This window comes from Mus caroli, unplaced genomic scaffold (genome assembly GCF_978045245.1).
Source record: "Mus caroli unplaced genomic scaffold, Mus_caroli_1 scaffold_12, whole genome shotgun sequence".
Taxonomy (NCBI): Eukaryota; Metazoa; Chordata; class Mammalia; order Rodentia; family Muridae; genus Mus; species Mus caroli.
In genome coordinates, this window is record NW_028227267.1 from 19708021 (window position 1) to 19735525 (window position 27505).

The window sequence follows — 27505 nt, forward strand, 5'->3', positions numbered from 1 at the left end:
TAAGTACATTGTCCTCTTAAAATTTGTCATTGAGTTAAAGGCTTTTCAAATATATGTAAAAATTCATTATAGGAAAAGCACATGATGGAGAAAATCCCTTTTCATTCATCTTGGCTCTTCTCCTCTGCCAGGTTGCAGAAAAAACAGAGCTCAAAATAGCAGAGTCGCGAGAAGGATACAGGCCCATCGCCAAACATTCCTCAGTGCTATTCTTTAGCATTGCAGACCTGGCCAACATTGATCCCATGTACCAGTACTCTCTCACCTGGTTTGTGAACCTTTACATCAACTCCATTCATGACAGGTAAGCAGATTTCTAGCTTCCTCTGAAAGACCCACAACGTGAGGACTCCCCCACATTCTGACTCAGGAGAGGCGACACCCCAAATCACTCACGAGAAACGGTCTTGCTGCAAACTGCAAGAGGACTTTTTATTTCAAGAGCGCTCTCGGGCCCACAGTCATACACCACGCAGGGGTAGAGGACCGTGGCGCCCCGAGTAGCTGGGTAAGGGGGTATTTAAAGGAAGAAACCACAACTCAAGGAGGTGGGGAGGGCATTGTTGGAAAAATACCAAAAATACCAGTTAAGAGTCACAAGGAAGTGCAAAGTCACAAGAGTCACAAGGAATACCTGGTAATTGTGGGGGTTATTTATCAAGACAGTTTCTAAGAGCCCTAACAATAGCACATTTGCATAGTGGGTTCCAGCAATGGTCAGGGTGGGTCAGGGTGACTTTCAATGGTCAGGGTGACTTTCTTTGAATGCACACTCTTTGAACCCAGGAAGTGGGTGGGTGGAGGAATGTAGCTATCTGTTTTATGATTAGCATACCTTGGAGCAATGAGTCACAAAGGTCACATTCTCAAGCCTGGGCTTAAAGGCCTAGAATTTTGCTTTTACATTTTTTCACCTCCATTCTCCCTAGGTTGGATTCTTCACCATCGTTTCGATTTAAAAAAAAAATCAATTATTGTTTCTACTTATTTCTGTAGAGTTTTCATTGTAGATCACTGAGTGGAAGAAGGAAAAATAGAGCAAAAGACATCTAAAGTCTTCCCTTTAAAAAATTGTTTCACACACCTAAGATTTATGCATAGAGGGATGGTCTCACTATGTAGCCCACATTGACCTAGTACTAGCTGTTAGTCCAGACTAGTCAAAGACTTGGATGCAATCTTTCTGTCCCTGTTCCCTGAATGCCGAGATTACAAGTGTGCCACCATACCTGGCTCTTCTTTCTGTCTTTTATATATTCCAATGATGCTCAAGACTTCTTTTTGCTGACAATTCTAATGTCTCTTTTTCCAGCTCTGAGGTGTCTAAAAGGCTGTACCACATTTATATTTATTTGCTAGAAATTTTCACTTTAACAGATTAATAAATGTATTAGTTACTTTCCTTATTGCTAGGACAAAACAAAACACCTGAAAAAAAAATCAACTTAAGAAAGGAAGGTTTATGTTGTCTCACTTTGAAGGTCCATCCAGCAGGGGAAGGCGTGATGAAGAGTGTGAGGTGGGTAGTCGCATTGTGTCTCTAAAGGAGGGAGCCAGAGATAGACGCTGGTGCTCAGTTCCCTTCCTCCTCCAGCCCACGGGATGATGCCACCATTTCAACCTAATTTTAACCTAATCTATAAAAACCCTCACAGACATTCCTAGAGGTTATCTTAAACCATGATTCTAAATCAATCAAGTTGACAAGCAAGTTTAACTGTCACAATGAGTGTATCCACATTTTGATGTTGTTCAATCTCCATTTGACCTGATACTAGCCACAGGACTTTAGAAGAGTCAGTTACCTGTAGCTGCCAGTGGCCACGGGTTACTGGGTTCCTGAAAGGAACGATGGGGTTCATATGGAAAGGCAGTGAGAGAAATAAAGAACCAAGACAAAATTCTCTGATCAAGGCCAATGTTTACCTATGAGTCCGAGCTTATAAAGGGGGGTGAGGGTGGGGCCCATCCCCCACCATGCCAGGATCTTGGTGCTTTGTCAGGATTGCATCAGGAAAACAGGTTCAGCCTCTCAGCAGGTAGTGGAGTCTTGGAGGAAGACAGATGTAGCAGGACAATAGACTTTACTTAGGTTGGAAGACTCCACCCTAGGTGAGCTAGCCCTTGGGGCAAACTAGGTCTGAGCCAGCCTGCTCAAGGCTGGGGGGAAGGGCACAGTTACCCTTTGTGCATTTGCTCCAGTTGCCTTCTTTATAAAAACAGAAATAGTAATTATACTTGTCTCCTCTGGTAGTTCTGAGAATTAAGTGAGATATTTTCAAAGTGTTAAGAAAAAATGCCTTGTATTTAAATGTGACTCAGACCCACATATGTACCATAAGAAATTTCTTTCTATGTCAGCGCCTGGTAGAATAATTAAAATCCCTAAGGGCTCTGACTTAGAATGTGATTTTACACTGTGCTTGTAATGGAGGAAGACAGACAGGCTGAAGAATTTTAAAATGTCATTTGTCATTTACGAGTTTCAGTGATGATTTGGAGGAATTAGAACGATTAGAAATCGCTCAGATGGGACAAGTTTTATATTTGTATGTGAGTGATTTCGAATGTTTCTAGTGATGAAAACTTTAATAAAGTTAGAACATTTTATAGGTTAATCTAGGTCACTTACTTTCCCTATATTTGTTTGACAACATATTCTTCTCTTTTGACTTTTTAGCAACAGATCCAAAATCTTGGAAAAGCGCCTGCGCTATTTAAATGACCACTTCACATACAACTTATATTGCAACATATGCCGATCTCTGTTCGAGAAAGACAAGTTGTTGTTCTCCTTTTTGTTATGTGCTAATCTTCTTCTGTAAGTGACTTGTGTTTCCTTAATTTTATTTTTATTTTACTTATTCAATTTACATCCCTCTCACTGCCCACCTCCCAATAGCCCCTTATCACAATCCTTCCCCTGTGCCCCTTCCCCCTTCTCCTCTGAGCAAGTGTCACACACCCCCGCCCTGGCACTTCAAGTCTCTTTGAGGCTAGGTGCTTCCTCTCCCACTCAGGCCAGACAAGGCAGCCTACCTAGAAGAACACATCCCACAGACAGGCAACAGCTTTGGGAATAGCCCCTCCCCTCCTCCACCTGCTCAGGACCCACATGAAGGTCTGTTACATATGAATGGGGAGGTCTGTGTCCAGCCTGGTCTTTGGTTGGTGGCTCAGACTCTGAGAGCCCCAAGGGCCTAGGTTAGTTGACTCTGATGGTCTTCCTGTCCCCTTCAGGGCCTTATTTACTGATTAAAAAAGCTTGCCTTGGAAATATATCTACAAAATGGCTTCTTAGAGATTGGTATAATGCCTTGCTTGGCTTAATTCATTATTTCCTGCATAACAATAGTTTCCACAATCGTATTGATGTTCTGGTGTTTATTTTTAATTTTTAAAGTTTACATATTTTATAAAAGTTTACAAAATACAGCATAAAGCTCAATCAATTCTTACAAAGGTGACGCTGGAAATAGAGCATTGCAGTCATCCCTGAGTCTGTTCTGTGCTTCACCCCCTATTCTCTCCAAAGGGGGCTACTGTTCTCATCTCCAGTGCTGCAGTTTATTTTGCTTTTATAGAAAAAGTATCCAAATGTAGCTCTTTTGTCTGTTTTTTCCTTATCACACAAACTTTTTATTGTGTGTGTGTGTGTGTGTGTGTGTGTGTGTGTGTGTGTGTAAAAGAGTTCTTTCTCTCCTTCCATCACCTGGGACCTAGAGATCACTCTCAGGTCATCAGGCTTGGTAGCAAGTCTCTTTATTGGCCCATTAACCTAACTTTAATAAGATTCATCTGGGAACATATTATTTGTTTGCATTGGTTGTATTGTAGCATTCCATTGTAAGAGTTCATTAAAGTTTCTCTGTTCCACTTTTGGTGGACATTTGAGTTGTTCTCAGTTTGGCACTGTTATAAATAACAGCACCACAAACACTATTGTGTGAAGGTCTTGGTGCTCTCGTGCACACACTTCTTTTTTGAAGAGAGCTAGAAAGAAACTCACAACGTATATACCAGATGCTCCCACTTATATCCCACAACAGTGCAAGCTCCTATTGTTGTAGGTATGCACCAAAACTTTGTAGTACCCAGAAATACTCCTCTTACATCAGGGTCCTCCTAAGTAGAGGGCCTTGAACCCACAATCTTCCTGCCTCAGTCCCCCAAGTGCTGAATTATAGGTATGTGCCATCTATTGTCATTTTCAAAATACATTTTAGTATGTGATAAGCATTATTCCTTTGTTGTTTAAGCTTACATCTCTATGATATCTCTGTGATGATTAAAGATGTCAAGCCATAGACATACACACAGACACAGTCACACCACACACACAACACAACATACACATACACATACACATACACATACACATACACACACACACACACACACACACACACATACACATACACATACACATACACATACACATACACATACACATACACATACACATACACATACACATAGGGTTTGGGTTGTTTTTTTGTTTTTGGTTTTGGGGGGAGGTTTTATTTATATCACATACCTTTGTTTCTATTGGGATTTTGTTGTTTTCTAACTGTTTTCCATGAGTTCTTCATATAATCTAGATCCAAACCCAACAACAATGTGTGCTTGTCATTCAGGGTCAAAAATGCCTTTTCATTCTCTTAACACAAATTCTTAATTTTAATATTACCTGGTCTATAGTCTTTGGTTAGTGAAAATACTTTGCTGTCAGTCGACTATTATAAAGATATTCATAATTATCTTTAAACTTCATTATTTTCCTTTTACATTTTGGTCTAAGCCAGAGGCAAAAGATCTAACATAAACATGAGATTTTAGCTTTAATGCATATAGTTGTCTAATCATTAAAGTCAGGTGTTATTCTAGTAGGTCTGCCTTTAGATGTTGCTACTTTTCCCTAGCAATCTTTAACATCCTTTCTTTGTTTTGTACATTCGGTGTTTTGATTATTGTGTGTCATGGGGAATTTCTTTTCTGGTCCTGTCTATGTGGTGTTTTGTATGCTTCTTGTAACCTCCTCGCTTAGATTGGAAAATTTCCCTTTCATGTGTTGATGTATTTTCTCTGCCTTTGACCTGCTTTTCCTCTCCTTCCTCTTACCTGTTATTCACAGTTTTGTTTTGTTTTTTTTCACAGTGTCCCATATTTCCTGGATGTTTTGTGCCTCAATTTCTTTAGATTTAACATTTTCTTTGGCTGAGCTATTCATTTCCTCTACCTTGTCTTCAATGCCTTCGATCCTCTCTTCCATGCCTTGTGCTCTGGTGAGCCTTTCCTCTTGGTTTTGACATTCTAAAATTCCCATTTCCAGTTTTATTTCACTTTGAGTTTTTGTCATTGATTCTCTTTCTTTGTTAAATCCTACCTTTATGTCTGGAAATGTTTTCATTAATTCATTCAGTTGCTTGTATTTTCCCAGACTTCCTTCAGGAATTTATTCATATTGTCTTTAAGGTCCTTGAACATCTGCATAAGTGCTACTTTGAAGTCTTTGTCCTGTGATTTAGCTATATTTCATTTCTCAGGGCCTACTCCAGTGGATCACAAGCTTCTGGACGATGCATATTGTCTTGATATTTCATGCTTGTGTTTTTGCTTTGGGCCTAGGCATCTGGAGTTATAATGTTTGAAGTCTTTGTTGGGCGTTGGTTCTTTCCTGAGGTTGCTATTGCCCTCTCTGTAAGTAAGAGTAGAGGAGGGCCAGGAGGCTAGTGGAAAATAACCTACCTGAGGCCCAGTCCAGGGTGGCCACTGAGGGCCCCTGGCAGAAAGGATTTCTGAGGATCCATAGCTGACACAGGCATGAAGATGGCATCCCATTTTAACATCAACAGTTTACAACAGCTAATGTTTGGGAACACAGGGCCAAGAAAGAGATTGAATACCAGGAACTGATGTTTCTTTTAACTGGAGGAGTAAGTCTCAAGAGTGCTGAGAAAAATCCTGACCCAGACTGGCTACAGGATAAAAGCTGGGAGGAGATTTGCAGAGCAAGTGAACTTCCAGTCTTCCATGGACTCAGGTAACTATGTGCATTTGGTGACTTAACTGTCCTGGTCTGGTCAGTACTACTCAAACAGTCCTCTGAGGGGGGGAGGGAGGATGATTATAGGAAAGACAGAAGAGAAGACTCAGAGACAAAGGTTAGAAATTGGGAGGGCTGTCCAGTCAGTACTACAGCAGCCTCAAGTTTAATTTTTTTGTTGTTGTTGTTTTTTTTTTGTTTTTGTTTTTGTTGTTGTTTTTCTGAGACAGGGTTTCTCTGCATAGCCCTGGCTGTCCTGGAACTCACTCTGTAGACCAGGCTGGCCTCGAACTCAGAAGTCCGCCTGCCTCTGCCTCCCAAGTGCTGGGATTAAAGGCGTGCACCACCACCACCCGGCTAAGTTTAATTTTCTTAAGCTTTATATACTTTACAGTTAACAAACAATTTACTAAAATGTACACAAGACATTCCGTCCCATCCTAAAAGCCTCTGTTCATTCCACCAAGGTCAACAGACTCTTCTGTCCCTAGCCTCGAGCCTCGGGTGCACCTCCTCTTATGGGTCCATGCCTCAGGAAATCTGCCAATAGATCCCAACCTGCCTTGACTCTGCCTGGCAGGAGTGCTCTGCGCTCTCTCTCTCTCTCTCTCTCTCTCTCTCTCTCTCTCTCAGGGAAGCTGCAAAATGGCTTCCAACTCTTAACATTGAGTGGTCACATAAAAATTTGTAATCTAAAAATTTTCCAGTTTATTGGCTAGTAGAAAGACAGTCTCCTCACATAAGGTAACACTTCACACACAAAACCATGGTCTCCTGCAGCGACATCATCCCAATATACCAATGAAAGAGATAGCTGCATATCCAGGGATCCATCCCATAATCAGCTTCCAAACGCTGACACCATTGCATACACTAGCAAGATTTTGCTGAAAGGACCCAGATATAGCTGTCTCTTGTGAGACTATGCCGGGGCCTAGCAAACACAGAAGTGGATGCTCACAGTCAGCTATTGGATGGATCACAAGGCTCCCAATGGAGAAGCTAGAGAAAGTACCCAGGGAGTTAAAGGGATATGCAACCCTATAGGGGGAACAACATGATGAACTAACCAGTACCCCGGAGCTCTTGTCTCTAGCTGCATAAGTATCGAAAGATGGCCTAGTCGGCCATCACTGGAAAGAGAGGCCCATTGGACTTGCAAACTTTATATGCCCCAATACAGGGGAATGCCAGGGCCAAAAGAATGGGAATGGGTGGGTAGGGAAGTGGGGGGGGGGGTATGGGGGACTTTTGGGATAGCATTGGAAATGTAATAGAGGAAAATACGTAATAAAAAATATTAAAAATTTTTTTAAAAAGGAAAAAAATAAACCTTAAAATATTAATAAATAATAAAATCTTAAAATTGAACAAATCTGAAATTTAAAATATCAATTCTCATAGAATAATGTAGGGTGTTTTTTTTGTGTTTGAAACAGGGTCTAACTCTATATACAGACCAGATTAAAGCCTATCTTGTTGCAAGGTCAAAAAAAAAAAAAAGAGATAGCTGACCAGGCAGCCACACTGGGAAGAGAAACCAAGGAGTCCAGTAGCTCCTCTCCCAAGTCCATACTCAGAGCTCTGATATAAGATCTAGGTCTACAGGGGCAGACTTAGGGCAAGAGGTATGTGTAATTAATTAGTCCCAGTGACACTAGAAAAGTGATGGCCGTTAAGGTCAAAAAGAAGGGGTTTTGAGTATGCCAGAGAATGCTAGCCTCAGGTGGGCTAGAGTTCGGGTACATAAGCTCACAGACTTTTCCTGAGTCCATGAGTCCAGGTTCTTGTCTTGTAAACTTGAAAACTGAAATTCCTGAGCCCCAGAAGGACGAGCTTTAGAAGTTTTAGTAGAGACCATAGGCGGGAGCTTAGCATAAAGAAAGAAGGCAGGGCCTAGGGAACAGGCTGCTGTGGACTGAGTGGCCCAGGAGGATTTTATCCGGCTTGTAGAAGAAACTGGGGTGAGGCAGTGGGGGTGAGCTGCTCAGCCTGCTCAGCCTCGGTGTTGTCCAGATGCTCTCAGACTTCAGTCACGACCTCACAAAGTTTCCAGGCAAAAATGTGCATTTAGGAGAAAAGATAAGAGACCAAAGCAGGAAAAAAAAAGCCCACCCTACTTTTCCTGCCATTTCTAGCTTCTGGCCAGAACAGAACCAAAGCTGTTTCCAGCTTCCGCCCAAGCAGAGGAACCAAGGTCCCTGTTCTCCAGCACCCAACCAATCCCTATCTCCTGTTGTCATTGTGGGTCCAGGGGCATCTTCTCGGCCATCGCTCCAGTCCTGCAAAGTGTCCAAAGAAATCTTCACAAGGGTTTGTGGGAGATGAGTCAGGACTTCGTTGCGACATGCAGCCTGGTCCTCATGTGCCTTCATCTGGGAGGCAGGAGTTCATCCCGCTGAGGTTTTGTGCCTCCAAGGCACAGAAGGTGACTGCGGGCTTAGAACTATAACTCACTTCTGTGCTTTCTGCCTTGAAGGGTTGACATAGGGGTTAAACGGACACTGTGAGTTACTTACAGGAAGATCTGCAGAAGTAATTAGATGACCCAAAGTAAAAGAGACAGGCATAATAAACTGAAGGCAAGATATTTATTGTGACTAAGTTAGGTTACTTAGGCCCAAGTGGGGAGTCAATAGATTCTCAAAATCAGTTTCCAAGGGTTTCATAAACGATTCACGGGTTATCGCTCCTGCATTATAAGAAATCAAAGCAACTTTTATTTAACCCTGTATCCTTGAAGCTAACATTTGAATCACCATAACAGAAACACAACCTGTTATACCTTACATTCTGGAAGGTAACATCACAGGTAGAGGTGTTCTGTCTGCCCACAACCTCCTACTCCCAACACAGAGCTTTCCAACAGCCTCTGACAGCAAGAAGGCTCAAACCTTGTGGGCAAAAGAATCAGAGTGGGCTGTCGGTAGCTGTTAACTCAGTGGCAGCAACAGCTAGAAGCAACCAAACACACAAAGGAAAAACTTCGGCCGAGTGAACGCCCCCTAGTGAAGGAAGTGGGAAACAGCGGGCAGCCTGAGAGAAGCACCCTGGCAACTGGAACTCTTTAACAAGGGAAGTGTCTGCAGAGGTTGACTTGAGAAGGACCACTTGCTGACCTCAGAGTGTGTCCCCCGCCCCCAGGTTCAACTTCTCTTCCCTGATTGGACCTATTTTCTTCACTTCATTTGCATGCCTGCATTCAGTCACCTAGCTGGCATCCTGTGACTTTAGGCTTCAGAGCGCAGGTCAAGGTTGGATTGAGCAGGCTGCCTATTGCTTATGGCCTTTGTACTGGGACAACAGATCCCTTGACCCAGCCCCTCCTCCCCTGTGTCCCCCCCCTCCCCCAGGACTCATCTTTTACCACAGGCAAAGGGGACCTGTACCTATCTCAGACTTAGATGGTAATTCATTCCGCAAGCACTTTCCAGAAACAAAGGTTTCTGAGACCTGCTGGTCTGGACACGCCCAGACTGGCAGCTTGCTCTCACATCTGCTCTTGGTTTCTAGAGCCATGACACTTCTCAGACCTGAAATGGTCTCGCTGCTGCTGGGAGTTCAAATCCACTTCATTTAAATCCTGAATGGCAATCCGTTTTCAGTTGCTTTACCCTGTTTTAAGGTTTTTAATCCCCAGTTAGCAGTAAAGTACCTGGCGGTGATATGCTAATGAAAGAACCTAGTGGGGAAACCCTCACCCAACTCCCGATTCAGCGTGCACCCAAGAATCACGAATAGAACACAACGCCTTGATGTAACAACACGAGGTATTTTAATGGCGGAGCTCCGGGTCTCTCACACAGGAGACAGTGGATTCGACCACGAGGCTTGGAAGCTAGGGGTTTTTATAGAAAAGGAGTGGGGCTGGGGGAGGAATTGGCGCGGTTTCACATGATTGGTCCATTTAAACATCAGCAGCCTGAGGTCAGAGGGGTGGGAGATAGGGAGGCAATGGGGCTGCCCGGGCATGTCCTGGTCTGTTCTGCAATGTTCTCAGCCCCGGGTTTCAAAGCTCACAAACAACTCTTTGGGCTATTTGGCATACATTACATGAGTCACAGGTCTCAAGTTTTATTTCCTTTCACTAGTACAATAGAGCGTGGGCATCCAAATGACCCGGTAACACCCAGAACACGGAATGTATTTCAAGTTGATGAAGGAGAGGCGTTGATATTCGTGTGTAATGAACATAGAGACCTTTAAGTAACTGATAGCCTCGGAGTCTCTTCTTTGTGGCAATGTCTGTCAGTGTGAGGTAAAACTGGTCCCTTACCAGAACATAGAGGCCTGAGGTCTGACCCTGGCCCTTTCTAACTCAGAGCATATGGACTAGTCATTGATGACAATAGGAAAAAGAAAAAAAAAAGCTTCGGTTATTTTTCTGCTCATCTCTCTCCATTTCTTCATACATGGTGCTCTTCTTTTGTGGAGATACTACAATGCTTATATCAGAGAGCAAGAAAAAGTGGCGTGTCTTTTCAAGACTGAAACAACCCTATGGTGCATTTGGCAGGAAACTCACCGCTGAATGAAGTCAGCTGTATCTGTCACCCCCGAGGCTGTAGGAGACTCAGGCCCCAACTCTCACTACAACTCCGCCGCCTGGTCCAGGGTCCCAGCTTCTGTCCCCTCTCCTCCAGAAACCTCTCTGTGTGTTCCTAGATGGAGCACATTCTCTGCCTTCCTCGAGAACAACTCCTGCAGTCTAGTGACTTTAACATGGTCCCCTGGCTGCCTTATTCCTTCCCTTGCTCAGTCATCTCTTAAAATATTTTTCAGTGAAAATGCAATCTTTTTTTTTTTTCTACTAGGGAGCATTTTTGTAATTACATATATATGTGGGAGGAAATCTATGACAGCAAAGAGCCGCACAATATGAAATTTCCAGAACCAATGGATAAGACGCTGAACGAACTGCAGAAAATAATAATTCTTCGATGTCTAAGGCCTGATAAGGTAAAAAAAAAATTGAAATCCAGATAAAATGCAGTCTATGATGTACCAGTCCTAAACACAACCGCTTCATGTTACATAATGACACTGTAGTCTAGGAAGGGCCTCTTACCTGTGAAAATGGTGGAACTGGAATCGCAGTCAGTCTTGCTCTGTGGCTGTACTGAAAATGTAGAGACAGAAATAGGCAAAGGGAAGTGGAATTTTTTTTTTCACAGTTCTAGCCAGAGTTGAAAGAATAAGGGGAAGAACTCGCGTTTCTGGGTCTTGTTATAGAAAATGTGATCTCTCAAGCCTCTTCCGGTCAGAAAAGCACCTGGGTAGCTAGGGCGCAGAGTCGGCTGACACTCGCCAGCTACCCACAACACCCGCCACAGGATCTTAAGACTTCTGGTGAGTGGAACATAGCTTCTGCTCCAATCCAATTGCACGGGACCTGAGACTGCATTAGTTAGGGAAGCAGAAACCGGCCTGAGTAGGGCCACAGGCCTCATCCGGCCGGAACAGCACCGGTGTAGCTAGAGCGCAGGGTCGGCTGACACCCGCCAGCTACCCACGACCCCCGCCACAGGATTTTGAGACTGCTGGTGAGTGGAACACAGCTTCTGCTCCAGTCCAGTCACGCGGGACCTGAGACTGCTCTGGTTGGGGAGGCAGAAATCCGGCCTACGTAGGGCCACAAGCCTCTTCCGGTCAGAAAAGCACCAGGGTAGCTAGGGCGCAGGGTCGGCTGACACTCGCCAGCTACCCACAACACCTGCCACAGGATCTTAAGACTTCTGGTGAGTGGAACACAGCTCCTGCTCCAATCCAATTGCGCGCGGGACCTGAGACTGCATTAGTTAGGGAAGCAGAAACCGGCCTGAGTAGGGCCACAGGCCTCATCCGGCCAGAACAGCACCAGTGTAGCTAGAGCGCAGGGTCGGCTGACACCTGCCAGCTACCCACGACCCCCGCCACAGGATTTTGATACTGCTGGTGAGTGGAACACAGCTTCTGCTCCAATCTTTAAACAGTGACAACGACAACAACTAACCCCAGAGATTACCAGATGGCGAAAGGTAAACGTAATAATCTTACTAACAGAAACCAAGACCACTCACCATCATCAGAACCCAGCACTCCCACTTCGCCCAGTCCAGGGCACCCCAACACACCGGAAAAGCTAGACACGGATCTAAAAGCATATCTCCTGATGATGGTAGAGGACTTCAAGAAGGACTTTAATAACACACTTAAAGAAATACAAAGGAACACTGGTAAACAGGTAGAAGACAATAAAGAGGAAGCACAAAAATCCCTTAAAGAATTGCAGGAGAACACTGCTAAAGAGTTACAAATCCTTAAAGAAAAACAGGATAACCTAATCAAACAGGTAGAAGTCCTTAATGAAAAACAGGAAAACACATCCAAACAGATGATGGAAATGAACAAAACCATACTAGACCTAAAAAGGGAAGTAGACACAATAAAGAAAACCCAAAATGAGGCAACACTGGAGATAGAAACCCTAGGAAAGAAATCTGGAACCATAGATACCAGCACCAGCAACAGAATACAAGAGATGGAAGAGAGAATCTCAGGTGCAGAAGATTCCATAGAGAACATCAGCACAACAATCAAGGAAAATGTAAAATGCAAAAAGATCCTAACTCAAAACATCCAAGAAATACAGGACACAATGAGAAGACCAAACCTACGGATAATAGGAGTGGATGAGAATGAAGATTTTCAACTCAAAGGACCAGCAAACATCTTCAACAAAATTATAGAAGAAAACTTCCCAAATCTAAAGAAAGAGATGCCCATGAACATACAAGAAGCCTACAGAACTCCAAATAGACTGGACTAGAAAAGAAATACCTCCCGACACATAATAATCAGAACAACAAATGCTCTAAATAAAGATAGAATACTAAAAGCAGTAAGAGAAAAAGGCCAAGTAACATATAAAGGCAAGCCTATCAGAATTACACCAGATTTTTCACCAGAGACTATGAAAGCCAGAAGATCCTGGACGGATGTTATACAGACACTAAAAGAACACAAATTCCAGCCCAGGCTACTATACCCAGCCAAACTCTCAATTAACATAGATGGAGAAACCAAAGTATTCCACGACAAAACCAAATTCACACATTATCTCTCCACGAATCCAGCCCTTCAAAGGATAATAACAGAAAAAAACCAATACAAGGACAGGAACCACGCCCTAGAAACAACAAGAAGGTAATCCCTCAACAAACCTAAAAGAAGACAGCCACAAGAACAGAATGCCAACTTTAACAACAAAAATAACAGGAAACAACAATTACTTTTCCTTAATATCTCTTAATATCAATGGACTCAACTCCCCGATAAAAAGACATAGACTAACAAACTGGCTACACAAACAAGACCCAACATTTTGCTGCTTACAGGAAACTCATCTCAGAGAAAAAGATAGACACTACCTCAGAATGAAAGGCTGGAAAACAATTTTCCAAGCAAATGGTATGAAGAAACAAGCTGGAGTAGCCATTCTAATATCTGATAAGATTGACTTCCAACCCAAAGTCATTAAAAAAGACAGGGAGGGACACTTCATACTCATCAAAGGTAAAATCCTCCAAGAGGAACTATCAATCCTGAATATCTATGCTCCAAATACAAAGGCAGCCACATTCATTAAAGAAACTTTAGTAAATCTCAAAGCACACATTGCACCTCATACAATAATAGTGGGAGACTTCAACACACCACTTTCACCAATGGACAGATCGTGGAAACAGAAACTAAACAGGGACACAGTGAAACTAACAGAAGTTATGAATCAAATGGATCTGGCAGATATCTACAGAACATTCTATCCTAAAACAAAAGGATATACCTTCTTCTCAGCACCTCATGGTACTTTCTCCAAAATTGACCACATAATTGGTCACAAAACAGGCCTCAACAGATACAAAAATATTGAAATTGTCCCATGTATCCTATCAGATCACCATGGACTAAGGCTGATCTTCAATAACAAAATAAATAATAGAAAGCCAACCTTCACGTGGAAACTGAACAACACTCTTCTCAATGATACCTTGGTCAAGGAAGGAATAAAGAAAGAAATTAAGGACTTTTTAGAGTTCAATGAAAATAAAGCCACAACATACCCAAACTTATGGGACACAATGAAAGCATTTCTAAGAGGAAAACTCATAGCTCTGAGTGCCTCCAAAAGGAAACTAGAGAGAGCACACATTAGCAGCTTGACAACATACCTAAAAGCACTAGAACAAAAGGAAGCAAATTCACCCAAGAGGAGTAGACGGCAGGAAATAATCAAACTCAGGGGCGAAATCAACCAAGTGGAAACAAGAAGAACTATTCAAAGAATCAACCAATCAAGGAGCTGGTTCTTTGAGAAAATCAACAAGATAGATAAACCCTTAGCCAGACTCACTAGAGGGCACAGGGAAAGCATCCTAATTAACAAAATCAGAAATGAAAAAGGAGACATAACAACAGATCCTGAAGACATCCAAAACACCATCAGATCCTTCTACCAAAGGCTATACTCAACAAAACTGGAGAACCTGGATGAAATGGAGAAGTTCCTAGACAGATACCAGGTACCAAAGTTGAATCAAGATCAGGTTAATGATCTAAACAGCCCTATATCCCCCAAAGAAATAGAAGCAGTCATTAATAGTCTCCCAACTAAAAAAAGCCCAGGACCAGATGGGTTTAGTGCAGAGTTCTATCAGACCTTCAAAGAAGATCTAATCCCAGTTCTTCACAAACTATTCCACAAAATGGAAACAGAAGGTACTCTACCCAACTCATTCTATGAAGCCACAATTACTCTGATACCTAAACCACAAAAAGACCCAACAAAGATAGAAAACTTCAGACCAATATCCCTTATGAATATTGATGCAAAAATCCTCAATAAAGTTCTTGCTAACCGAATCCAAGAACACATCAAAACAATCATCCATCCTGACCAAGTAGGTTTCATCCCAGGGATGCAGGGATGGTTCAATATACGGAAATCCATCAACGTAATCCAGTATATAAACAAACTCAAAGACAAAAACCACATGGTCATCTCGTTAGATGCGGAAAAAGCATTTGACAAGATCCAACATCCATTCATGATAAAAGTCTTGGAAAGATCAGGAATTCAAGGCCCATACCTAAACAATATAAAAGCAATCTACAGCAAACCAGTAGCCAACATCAAAGTAAATGGTGAGAAGCTTGAAGCAATCCCTCTAAAATCAGGGACTAGACAAGGCTGTCCACTTTCTCCATACCTATTCAACATTGTACTGGAAGTCCTAGCCAGAGCAATTCGACAACAAAAGGAGATCAAAGGGATACAAATTGGAAAAGATGAAGTCAAAATATCACTTTTTGCAGATGATATGATAGTATATATAAGTGACCCTAAAAATTCCACCAGAGAACTCCTAAGCCTGATAAACAGCTTCGGTGAAGTAGCTGGATATAAAATTAACTCAAACAAATCAATGGCCTTTCTCTACACAAAGAATAAACAGGCTGAGAAAGAAATTAGGGAAACAACACCCTTCTCAATAGTCACAAATAATATAAAATATCTTGGCGTGACTCTAACTAAGGAAGTGAAAGATCTGTATAATAAAAACTTCAAGTCTCTGAAGAAAGAAATTATAGAAGATCTCAGAAGATGGAAAGATCTCCCATGCTCATGGATTGGCAGGATCAACATTGTAAAAATGGCTATCTTGCCAAAAGCAATCTACAGATTCAATGCAATCCCCATCAAAATTCCAAATCAATTCTTCAACGAATTAGAAAGTGCAATCTGCAAATTCATCTGGAATAACAAAAAACCTAGGATAGCAAAAACTCTTCTCAAGGATAAAAGAACCTCTGGTGGAATCACCATGCCGGACCTAAAGCTCTACTACAGAGCAATTGTGATAAAAACTGCATGGTACTGGTATAATGACAGACAAATAGACCAATGGAATAGAATTGAAGACCCAGAAATGAACCCACAAACCTACGGTCACTTGATCTTCGACAAGGGAGCTAAAAACATCCAGTGGAAGAAAGACAGCATTTTCAACAAATGGTGCTGGCACAACTGGTTGTTAACATGTAGAAGAATGCGAATTGATCCATTCCTATCTCCTTGTACTAAGGTCAAGTCTAAGTGGATCAAGGAACTTCACATAAAACCAGAGACACTGAAACTTATAGAGGAGAAAGTGGGGAAAAGCCTTGAAGATATGGGCACAGGGGAAAAATTCCTGAATAGAACAGTAATGGCTTGTGCTGTAAGATCGAGAATTGACAAGTAGGACCTCATGAAACTGCAAAGCTTCTGCAAGGCTAAAGACACCATCAATAAGACAAAAAAACCACCAACAGATTGGGAAAGGATCTTCACCTATCCTAAATCAGATAAGGGACTAATATCCAATATATATAAAGAACTCAAGAAGGTGGACTCCAGAAAGTCAAATAACCCCATTAAAAAATGGGGCTCAGAACTGAACAAAGAATTCTCACCTGAGGAATACCGAATGGCAGAGAAGCACCTGAAAAAATGTTCAACATCCTTAATCATCAGGGAAATGCAAATCAAAACAACCCTGAGATTCCACCTCACACCAGTCAGAATGGCTAAGATCAAAAATTCAGGTGACAGCAGATGCTGGCGAGGATGTGGAGAAAGAGGAACACTCCTCCATTGTTGGTGGGATTGCAAGCTTGTACAACCACTCTGGAAATCAGTTTGGCGGTTCCTCAGAAAATTGGACATAGTACTACCGGAGGATCCAGCAATACCTCTCCTGGGCATATATCCAGAAGATGTCCCAACCGGTAAAAAGGACACATGCTCCACTATGTTCATAGCAGCCCTATTTATAATAGCCAGAAGCTGGAAAGAACCCAGATGTCCCTCAACAGAGGAATGGATACAGAAATTATGGTACATTTACACAATGGAGTACTACTCAGCTATTAAAAAGAATGAATTTATGAAATTCCTAGCCAAATGGATGGACCTGGAGGGCATCATCTTGAGTGAAGTAACACAATCACAAAAGAACTCACACAATATGTATTCACTGATAAGTGGATATTAGCCCAAAACTTAGAATACCCAAGATATGAGATACAATTTGCTAAACGCATGAAACTCAAGAAGAATGAAGACCAAAGTGTGGACACTGTGCCCCTTCTTAGAATTGGGAACAAAACACTCAGGGAAGGAGTTACAGAGACAAAGTTCGTAGCTGTGATGAAAGGATGGACCATTTAGAGACTGCCGTATCCAGGGATCCATCCCATAAGCAGCTTCTAAACGCTGACACCATTGCATACACTAGCAAGATTTTGCTGAAAGGACCCAAATATAGCTGTCTCTTGTGAGACGATGCCGGGGCCTAGCAAACACAGGAGTGGATGTTCACAGTCAGCTATTGGATGTATCACAGGGCTCCCAATGGAGAAGCTAGAGAAAGTACCCAAGGAGCTAAAGGGATCTGCAACCCTATTGTTGGAACAACATGATGTACTAACCAGAACCCCGGAGCTCTTGTCTCTAGCTGCATATGTATCGAAAGATGGCCTAGTCGGCCATCACTGGAAAGAGAGGCCCATTGGACTTGCAAACTTTATATGCCCCAATATAGGGGAATGCCAGGGCCAAAAGAATGGGAATGGGTGGATAGGGAAGTGGGGGGCGCTATGGGGGACTTTTGGGATAGCATTGGAAATGTAATTGAGGAAAATATGTAATAAAAATATTAAAAATTTAAAAAAATAAATAAAAAGAAAAAGAAAATGTGATCTCAGCAGTAAGGAGTCAGGAGAACTGCCATGCAGTCCATGCTAGCTTGGGCCACAGAGGGAGACCTTGTTTCATAAATCCTAAATAAAAATTTTAATATTTAAATGCAGAAAGCATATAGAACTAGGATGCTGTACAATGTCTATATAAGCTACATGTTAAAAAATTTGAAAGTTGTATAAGCTTATAAAGCTAGGAAGCTATAGTAAACTAAGGGTAATTTCTTCTTGAAGAACAAAAGACTGCTGAACTGGCCCAATAAGATTCTTCTGGACGCACCCATTTGCTTTGCTGATGGGCTCTCTGGTGGGCACTAGAGTTAGCCCTCTGCCTTGTGGAGTTACTGCTTTGTCCTGTGTGTTTTGAAGGCTGAACTCACATATCATAGAACTTACTCCACTAGAAAACTCAATATTTGTTCATTTGTTAGGGTGGGCCTAGTGAGACAAGGGAACTCTTGACATTGGGGACCGATATCTTGTTCTGCTGTGTATCTCCAAGACTTAAAGTACTGCATGGTGGATATTATATAGTCGGTCAATTTTTACAAAGTGGGTTGAACCAAATTGAATTCATATGTGTGTCATGTAGGGATTTCCAAAGCCACAGAACCCATCGGGTAGAGAGAGACTTGTTGAGTTTGAGGAAGGGGGTCATGAGATGGTCACCTCAGCAGGACTCCTAGGAGAACCGAGACCCACAGAAACACTGAGAATGCTGCTCAGGTCCACAGGCGACCGGTCTGAGAAGACATTTGTCCCCATTGCTTGTTGTCCTCTAAACTGTCCCACTGGTTGAATAAGACCTATCCATGTTACATTATACAGGGGACAGCTTTTATTTAATCTGTGGATTTAAATATTAATCTTGCTAAAAAGTCTTAGCAACAAAGAGTAGACTACTATCTGGCCAAATACTTGGGTATTATGGCCTTAAAAAAAAAAACTTTTACTTATTTGTGTCGTAGCATGAGAAGCAAAATAATAGATCTAAGTATGGTTATAATTTATATTTTCTTATAATAAATATTAGTATAAAATAACCCACTATAACAAAGACACCAAAAATATAGAACTGCTTAGAAATTAGCTTTTCTCTCCACAGCTCAAAGACACGTGGTAAGGCACCTTAACATATTTGCTTATAAATTAGCTTCCTTTTTATTTCTTACTTCCTTCTTTCTTACCTTCGTTCCTTCCAAGATGTATTTATTTTATGCCTGTAAGCGTGCTGCCTGCATGTATGTTATGTGCATTACACTCTGTGCATGCCTGGTGCCCATGGAGGTCACAAAGGGGCATTGGATCCCTTGGAACTGGAGTTACAGGGAGTGGTGAGCTACCACATGGACGCTGGGAACCAAACCCAGGTGCTCAGCAAGGGTGAGCCTCTTAACTGCTGAGCCAGCTCTCCAGCTCTTTGTGTTCTTATCTGAGACTGTTTTGCTTTGAAACCCAGCAGGTGTCGACTGCTGTCCCTGCTCAGGGGCTCCCCTGCAAGGCTCACTTTGTTTTTGAGATCACCTAGAAATTCAGGTTCTTTTGCTCATCTAGAAAAGTCCCTTAACCAGATTGAAGCTTCCTCATGAGCACTACATCTGTTGAAAAGAAGGTATTGAAGGAAACATCCTTATAAAACTATGTTCTGGCAATAATATATGTAATTTTTACCTATGGGCTAGTGAGATGACTCAGTAATGTAAAGGCATTTGCTGCCAAACCCAATGCTCTTGAAGTTGATTTCTAGGACCCACATGGTGGAAGGAGAGAGGCAGTTCCCACAAGTTATCCTCTGACCTACACAACACATATACAAAAATAAGTAAATACATATAGTAAAATAAATTAAACAATAATAATAATTTATACTTGTATCTTTCTACCTAAAACAGTCACATGTGACATTAGCCAGAAAAAAATGCTGAGAAATCCATGGGGTACTATTACCTAAAGGACGCAAAATAGGCTGAGAGTTTTCAGTTTTTTCCATATTAAATGGAAAGATCTTATTTTCTAAGGATTTTTTTAAAAACTATTTTATGTATGTGTGTGAGAGAAAATATGCTCTGTCTGTGTGTGTGTGTGTGTGTGTGTGTGTGTGTGTGCGCGCGCGCGCGCGCGCGCGCGCGAGTGCACGTGCATAGAGACCAGAGGAGGCTGTTGGCTCCGCAGGAGCTAGAGTTACAGATAGTTGTGGATGTAAGATGTGGTGTTGGAAACAGAATCAGGTCCTCTGGAAGAGAAGTGAGCACTCTTGACTGTGGGCTGTCTCTCCAGTCCTGAGAGGTGCCTTCCTGTGTTTGATTCACTAGTGTTTCTTCCTCTGTAAACAGATGCTCTCCCTTGCCCACTTCCCTTTGGACAGTCTTCCTCGTCCTATCAGTCTTCAGATTATTTTTTTAACATTAGAGAAATTACTGGTCTTATGATGCATTGTATGCCTTTGGGAAATTATGCTCGAATTTTAACATTTTGTGTTTTTCAATAAATCTGTGCTATGCAGCAAAACATGCTCAAAAGACTGTGTCTTCTCTATTCCTAGATAACCCCAGCTATAACAAATTATGTAACTGACAAGCTAGGGAAAAAATTTGTAGAGCCTCCACCATTTGACTTGACAAAGAGTTACCTGGATTCAAATTGCACCATCCCTTTAGTTTTTGTGCTGTCTCCTGGAGCAGATCCTATGGCCAGTAAGTATATCTACTGTAACACACACACACACACACGCACATGCACATGCACACACACACACACACCCATGCACACACACACAGAGACAGAGTTCATTTTCTGTGTATGCTTTGCATATGTGTATATGAATGCACCATGTGTATGCAGCATATATTGTAAGCTTTTAATTTATAACTAAAACATTTTGTTCAATATACATTTGTTATGTGACTATAAATTCATTAACAAACCTGGTATTTAGGCAAAGGTAGCCAGACCATTTCAGGATAACACACATATGCACAGGAACTGTAAGCTAGAATAGAGAAAGAAGGATGTCATCTATTTTTGCCCTTTGTAGGCCTGCTGAAATTTGCAAATGATAAATCTATGTCTGGAAATAAATTTCAAGCTATTTCACTGGGACAAGGGCAAGGACCAGTTGCATCAAAAATGATTACAGCAGCAATAGAAGAAGGAACTTGGGTTTGTCTACAAAATTGTCATCTTGCTGTCTCCTGGATGCCCATGTTAGAAAAAATATGTGAAGATTTTTCACCTGAAACCTGCAATCCAACATTTAGGCTTTGGCTTACAAGCTATCCATCTCCAAAAGTACGTTTAATTCCTATGATAGAACCCAGTACCTTTATTTAGCTGTCTGTTATACTGTGTTTCTTAATTGAGTTTTAAACTCTTAACCTTAGAGACTTTCCTATTTTTAATGTACTGGTGTTTGCATTTTTAGGGCTTAAGATTGTTGTCTTGCATAATACTTTACATTTGTTTTGTCTTAGTTCCCAGTAACGATTCTGCAGAACGGAGTAAAAATGACTAATGAACCTCCCACTGGTCTCCGGCTAAATCTCCTTCAATCATATCTCTCTGATCCAATTTCTGATACTCAGTTTTTCAAGGGATGCCCTGGCAAAGAACTGGTAATGTTCAGCCCTCAGCACTCTCCAGTTTTGTTCTTACAGTAGTTAAATATGTTAGTATAAGGTTTTTATTTAGTATGTTTTCTAAACTGGGTGTATTTCCTAATGGGACAGAAATTGTTTCTACTTGATTCATCATTTTATCCCCCATGGTCTATATTCTGCTTATAACACAGTAAATACTGAAATAAATAGTTTTTTTTGAATGAATGTAGTTTAGTCTATATACTAAAGGCCAAAAGAGTTTTAGATTATACCAATCACTCTTTCAACCAATATGTATGTTGCGCATTTCCAAAGTACTAGATATAAAGCAAGGAGAACTTACATGCTGAGGAATGTGCCTTTGAAAACCTCACGTACTGTGTTTTCCACCATATAACTAAAATCATTTCACAGTTAGACATCATGGTTCGTGGTTTGTCATACCAGCACTCAGGAGTCTGATGCAGGAGGATTGCTATGAGCCTGGCTTATGTAAGCAGCTCTAGGTTAGCCTGTGCTACAGAATGAGACTTTGTCCAGCAAGTGGTACTGAGAATATCATATTAGGATGACAATAGATTCCACCTCTCACACTGCACGAAAATCCACTCCAAGTAAGTCAAAGAGGAAAGGGAACAGTTAACTGAAGAGACAGCCTAGAGAGTTGGAGAAAATCTTTGCTAACTATATAGCTGACAGAATGAATATCTAGAACATACAAACAACTTGAAAACCTCAACAAGAAATTAAACAACTCAGTCAATCAATGGACTAATGAATAGTGTCAAAGGATGAAACACAAACATTCAGTAAACATGAAAACAGGCACAACCTCACTAGTTATCAGAGACACACAAATTAAAACTACATTAAGGCTATCTCTGACCCAAGGAAGAATGGCCGCCATTTAGGCTGGGGAACAGTGAGTCACCCCCCTGGCGTGTCTCACAACCATCTGTAACACCAGCCGCAGGGGATCCAATGTCCTCTTCTGATCCTCATGGGTACTGCACATCCATGGAAGCAGACACACATATTATACATGAAATAAAAGTCTTTTTAAACATCACTTTTTAAAGAACTAAAAGTAAATCTACCATACAATACTTGTGGATCCTTCTTCAAAGGGCTCCAAGTCAACACATTACAGAGACACCTGCACACAGATGTTTATTGCAGTACTACTCAGTAGCTAAGCTGTGGAGCTATGGTACATAGACACAGTGGACGTTTTCAGCCATAAAGAAGAGTGGGGTTATGTCATTTGCAGAAAAATTAATATACAATATATAAACATACTAAGTGAATTAAGCCAAGTCAAAATATTTTCTCTAATTTGTTTTTCTCTATTTTATATAATAAATCATGTATATGTATGACATCAAAGTAGAAGCAAAGATATCTAGGGAAATAAAAAGGAATAGAACAAGCTGGGGAGAGGCATGAGAAAGAAAATGTGGGGTCTGAAGGAAATATGCTCAATGTACAATATACTGTCCATTGAATCCTATTTATACCCTCCAACACCACGTGCCCTCCACGGGTCTTGCCTCAGTACGGGTTTTTCCTCAGTATGTGGGTCTGTCTCAGCTGACATCACTCTGCCAATCAGCCCAAGTCCTCAAAAGCAGCAAGAAACTGCCGCACACCATCAGAAAGATTTTTGGTGCATTTCTCTCTATGGAGTCCCAACAAATGCAGCTCAACTATGCAATGTAAGGCAGAGCAATACATACATGTTGTTAGCATTTCACAGCTGTGTTCACCTTAACAAAATGTTCTTCATGTGTTTGCTCCAGCAAAACACCATCCATAGGCCCCTCTCCAAACCCTTAAGTTTAAAGTTTCCACTTCAAAGATTTGCAATCTACTATGAGAGATCTAAAGAGATGGGTGACTATGCCCCAGAGCACCGATACAGGAGGCATCCATGACGTCCATATTAAATACCGGAAGACCTCATGAATACATCAACTAAAAATGCTTTTACCAATGCTCTCGGAAAGAAAAGCAACAACACTGGGAATTATATACTGGAGTTTATTCATATTCTCTTTCTTAGTCATTCTTTTGCGCCTATAGTCTGAAGCACATGCCCACAAGTCTACAAGCTAATACTGAGTGCTGAGATCAGAGATAATCTAGGAACGACAGGCATCATTAACCAGCACATTTATAAAATGTAATAATCTGTATTTTAGTAGAGTTTAGTATTATGGTTTGCTTAGTATTGGGCATTTGAATTAATCATAAGATGAATGTTTTTATATAAAGTATGTCTTTAGATACATGCCATTTTAAAATAGAAGTTTGAAATGACATCTGAAAATAGACCCTGGTAATGAAGAGATCATCTATTTTTCTAGTTTTACTGATGGAAATCTAATCAGACTTTCCTCTTGTACAATTTCTGCATTAAAGGCGTGGGAGAAGTTGCTTTTTGGAGTTTGCTTTTTTCATGCCCTTGTTCAAGAGAGAAAGAAATTTGGTCCCCTGGGTTGGAATATTCCCTATGGATTTAATGAGTCTGACCTACGCATCAGTATCCGGCAGCTACAGGTAAGACAAAACAGAACCAGCGTTTATGAAGATCACTGCCTAACAGCCGCTAGGCTACAATTAATGGTATTTATGCCAACCTTTATAACAAAGATAACAGATTATTTTTATAGAAATTATTGATATTTAGCTGGAGATGTAGCTCAGTAGTGGAGCACTTGCCTCATATACATGAGGCCCTAAGTTTGGTCCCCAGCACTGAAGGGGGAAAAAGGGTTGAAAATAAATTATTAGTATTTTATCAAATCTTATAAAAATAATGAATGAGAAACCTTCCCTGAAATAAGTCCTGCATTGTGAGAATCCATATAGTTGCTGAAATCCATACTTACAAATTGTAATGTATGCTGAATGGCTTTGATTTGAACACTGATTTTGAAACTAGTAGTCAATATGGAAAATATTCTACTTAAAATATTTGCCACACAACTGTAAGCAACTAACTAAGAAGTTGACGTCTGCCAGACCCCAGATGGCATTTTCTGAGGTCAACCTTCCCAGCACCAGCACTGAAATCCACAGACATCAGCTAGATCCATCTTCCATACCTTTAGGGGGTGGAGACATGCGAGAGACTCATCTTTAACCCATCCTCATCTGGTCACGCTAGCAGGATACCTCTCTCCAAAGAGCCAAAACTCACAGCTAAGTGGGTAGTCAATAGGGAGGGTTGTCTCCAATTCTTGCATATCGTACAAATTTAACGTTCTGTTCTCTTGAGGGCTCCTCCAGTTTTGGGGAGACCCAGATGAACATGCATATACCTTCCCCTAAAGAAAAGGAAGGGGTAATGTTTTCATATATCACAAAATTCTTTCCCTCAAAGAATAACCTTCCATCTTTCTCAGTCCTCTCACAAATCTCTTGACAATTCTCTTCCCTGCAAACATGGGAGTCTCAAACAAGACTTATTTTAACTGGACTCTGGAGAGCTTAAAAAATATTTTCTTAACCATGTACCATTTATTCTATAATTCAGAGACAGGTAAAACTCTATCAGTCAGTAACATAGCACTGCAACACACACACACACTAGTGCACACACATGCATAGACACGGACACACATGCACATACATCGGCATATGAGCCAGGAATGGTGTGGCTCACTCTTGCCAACTCAGCACTGGAAAGTCTGAGGCAGGTCTATCGGCATGAGTCTGAGACCAGCCTGGACGATAAAGTTCACGTAAATAATTAAATAGCAATAGATTTACATATCAGAAAAATGGAGAATGGGACAAAGTAATTCCAAATCAAATACTGAATACCATACATTCCCTAGCACCCATGATAATTCTTTCACACACACACACACACCCTTTCTGCATAGGCGGGGGAAAGAAAAGAGACTGCCATTTTCAAATTGAAGTGAAGTGAAAGGATTTAGTTTTTTCTTTTCTCACTTTTATCTTTGCTTCAGTTGTTTATAAACGAATATGACACAATCCCATTTGAAGCTATCTCCTACCTGACTGGGGAGTGTAACTACGGAGGAAGAGTGACAGACGACTGGGACAGGCGCCTCCTGTTGACCATGCTAGCTGACTTTTACAACTCATTCATCATTGAAAATCCTCACTACAAGTTCTCGCCCAGTGGAAACTATTATGCGCCTCCCAAAGGCACTTATGATGACTACATTGAATTCATTAAGGTAAATTGTGTTCTGAAGCTAGGATAAGACAGGTGTGCCTGCGTGTGTGTGTGTGTGTGTGTGTGTGTGTGTGTGTGTGCTTGTGCATGCACATGAGAGAGATGTGGAGGGGGAGAAATTTAAGTGAATGATGAGCAGTATCCACTAATGACAAGTTTAGGCAAGCAAGATTTTTTTTTTTTTTTTTTTTTTTTTGAGACAGGGTTTCTCTGTGTAGCCCTGGCTGTCCTGGAACTCACTCTGTAGACCAGGCTGGCCTCGAACTCAGAAATCTGCCTGCCTCTGCCTCCCAAGTGCTGGGATTAAAGGTGTATGCCACCACGCCTGGCTGGCAAGCAAGATTTTAATGAACTCTCAAACTCGTTTTTGCTCAGATACTTACTGGACATCAGGAAATCTTAAGTTTTTGGTACTTGATGCTTAGTTGGTTCTTAACCCTTTGAGTATCTGCCTTATGGATTAATGCTTCATAGTAGGAAAACAAAAAAGAACCAACTTTCATCTGCCCTTGTGGTATTGTCTGAATGAAAGGCAGCTTAATGGGAGAAAAAGCATATAACTTGTATTAATTTAATATTTTATGTATCCAGCAGCTTTACCGAAAGATTGAAAACCTAAAGAAGCAGTTTCCTTTGGCGTTTATAAAGCCATTTAACTACACGGTGACTGTAGAGAACTGACTACACAAAGGGGAAACCTTGGACCCTAAGGGGTGATAAACAGTGATTGGGACACTTGCAGGGACTAAGGGAGGCTAACGTTACCTCAGTGTAGTCTGCAGACTCCTGGTGGATAGCTAGCTTTCTGTCTCGAGTAAGAAGAAAATCTCTCCTCTTCTTGGCACAGCACAAAGGGAAACTTATGCCCTGCTGTTAGGTAGATTAGGGTAGGATGAAAACTCTAAACCCATTCATATTAAATAACCTTGAGCTTAAAGTAACTGCTAAGGCGGCGTATTTCTGAGTGGCGCATCCTGATCCACTGAGTATATGATGTGTGCTTCACATCTTCTCCTAGAAACTTCCGTTTACTCAAGAGCCCGAAATATTCGGATTACACGAAAATGTTGACATCTCCAAAGATCTTCAACAAACAAAAGTCCTTTTTGAGTCCTTGCTCCTAACCCAGGGTGGCGCCAAACAGACAGGCTCCTCAGGAAGCACTGACCAGGTCCTGTTAGAAATTACTGAAGATATCCTCACACAGGTAACGGTTGACTTAAAGTGCAGCGCTCATGCTGTAATGGAAACGTGGCCTGTACTGGGAATACAAGGAAGTGGTAGTGTAATGATTAGCAAGACATTTTACTTCTCAAACACTGGTTTCCAAATCTGCTAGGTGGTGAGAATAATTTCAATTATTATAAGGATTTTTTTTGAGGACATTAATGGGAAATTAATTTAAAATAGTTTGTAAAATGCCTACTACATAGCCAAGTGCTTAGTAACTATAGTTGTGGATGAACTAATGTGCATAATGCTTATTTTTATTTCTAAATAAAAAATAAAAGACTTTTTAAAAATGGAATGTTCTGAACTTGCTGGTCTGAGGAACACATGGATTTTTTTATTTATACCTCAGGAGGTGGAAAGCTCAAGGAGGTGAGGTCAGTAATCAGCCAGCAGCTGTGCATCCCATGGTACAGCCCAAAGGACTCAGCCTGCTGGGTTCTGCAGAGAGGTGCTGTGTTGTCACCTCTACTCTATGGCGAAGGTCAATAGTGACTAAGAGAAACTACAACAGATTATAATCCTCACCAGCAATCTTTATGGTTCCCTTGCAATGTAAATACTGGAAATATGCCCATACATATCTGGCCCCTAGTCCACTTGCCTCCAGAGTCCATGGGCTGTACCACCACAGGATTC

The 27505-nt window shown here is 41.4% G+C and overlaps 1 protein-coding gene across 1 annotated transcript in view; it reads left to right on the forward strand.

Annotated features, from left to right (window-relative positions):
• The window catches only part of Dnah12 (dynein axonemal heavy chain 12), a 200387-nt gene that overhangs the window by 157281 nt on the left and 15601 nt on the right, over window positions 1-27505 (forward strand). Inside the window, exons 59-68 of the mRNA XM_085828463.1 lie at window positions 132-304; window positions 2681-2821; window positions 5885-6043; window positions 10861-11005; window positions 20370-20520; window positions 20862-21115; window positions 21298-21438; window positions 23845-23982; window positions 25404-25637; window positions 26655-26843. Of these exons, the coding sequence (XP_085684589.1) occupies window positions 132-304; window positions 2681-2821; window positions 5885-6043; window positions 10861-11005; window positions 20370-20520; window positions 20862-21115; window positions 21298-21438; window positions 23845-23982; window positions 25404-25637; window positions 26655-26843 (1725 nt within the window). The remainder of the gene's footprint in view (window positions 1-131; window positions 305-2680; window positions 2822-5884; window positions 6044-10860; window positions 11006-20369; window positions 20521-20861; window positions 21116-21297; window positions 21439-23844; window positions 23983-25403; window positions 25638-26654; window positions 26844-27505) is intronic.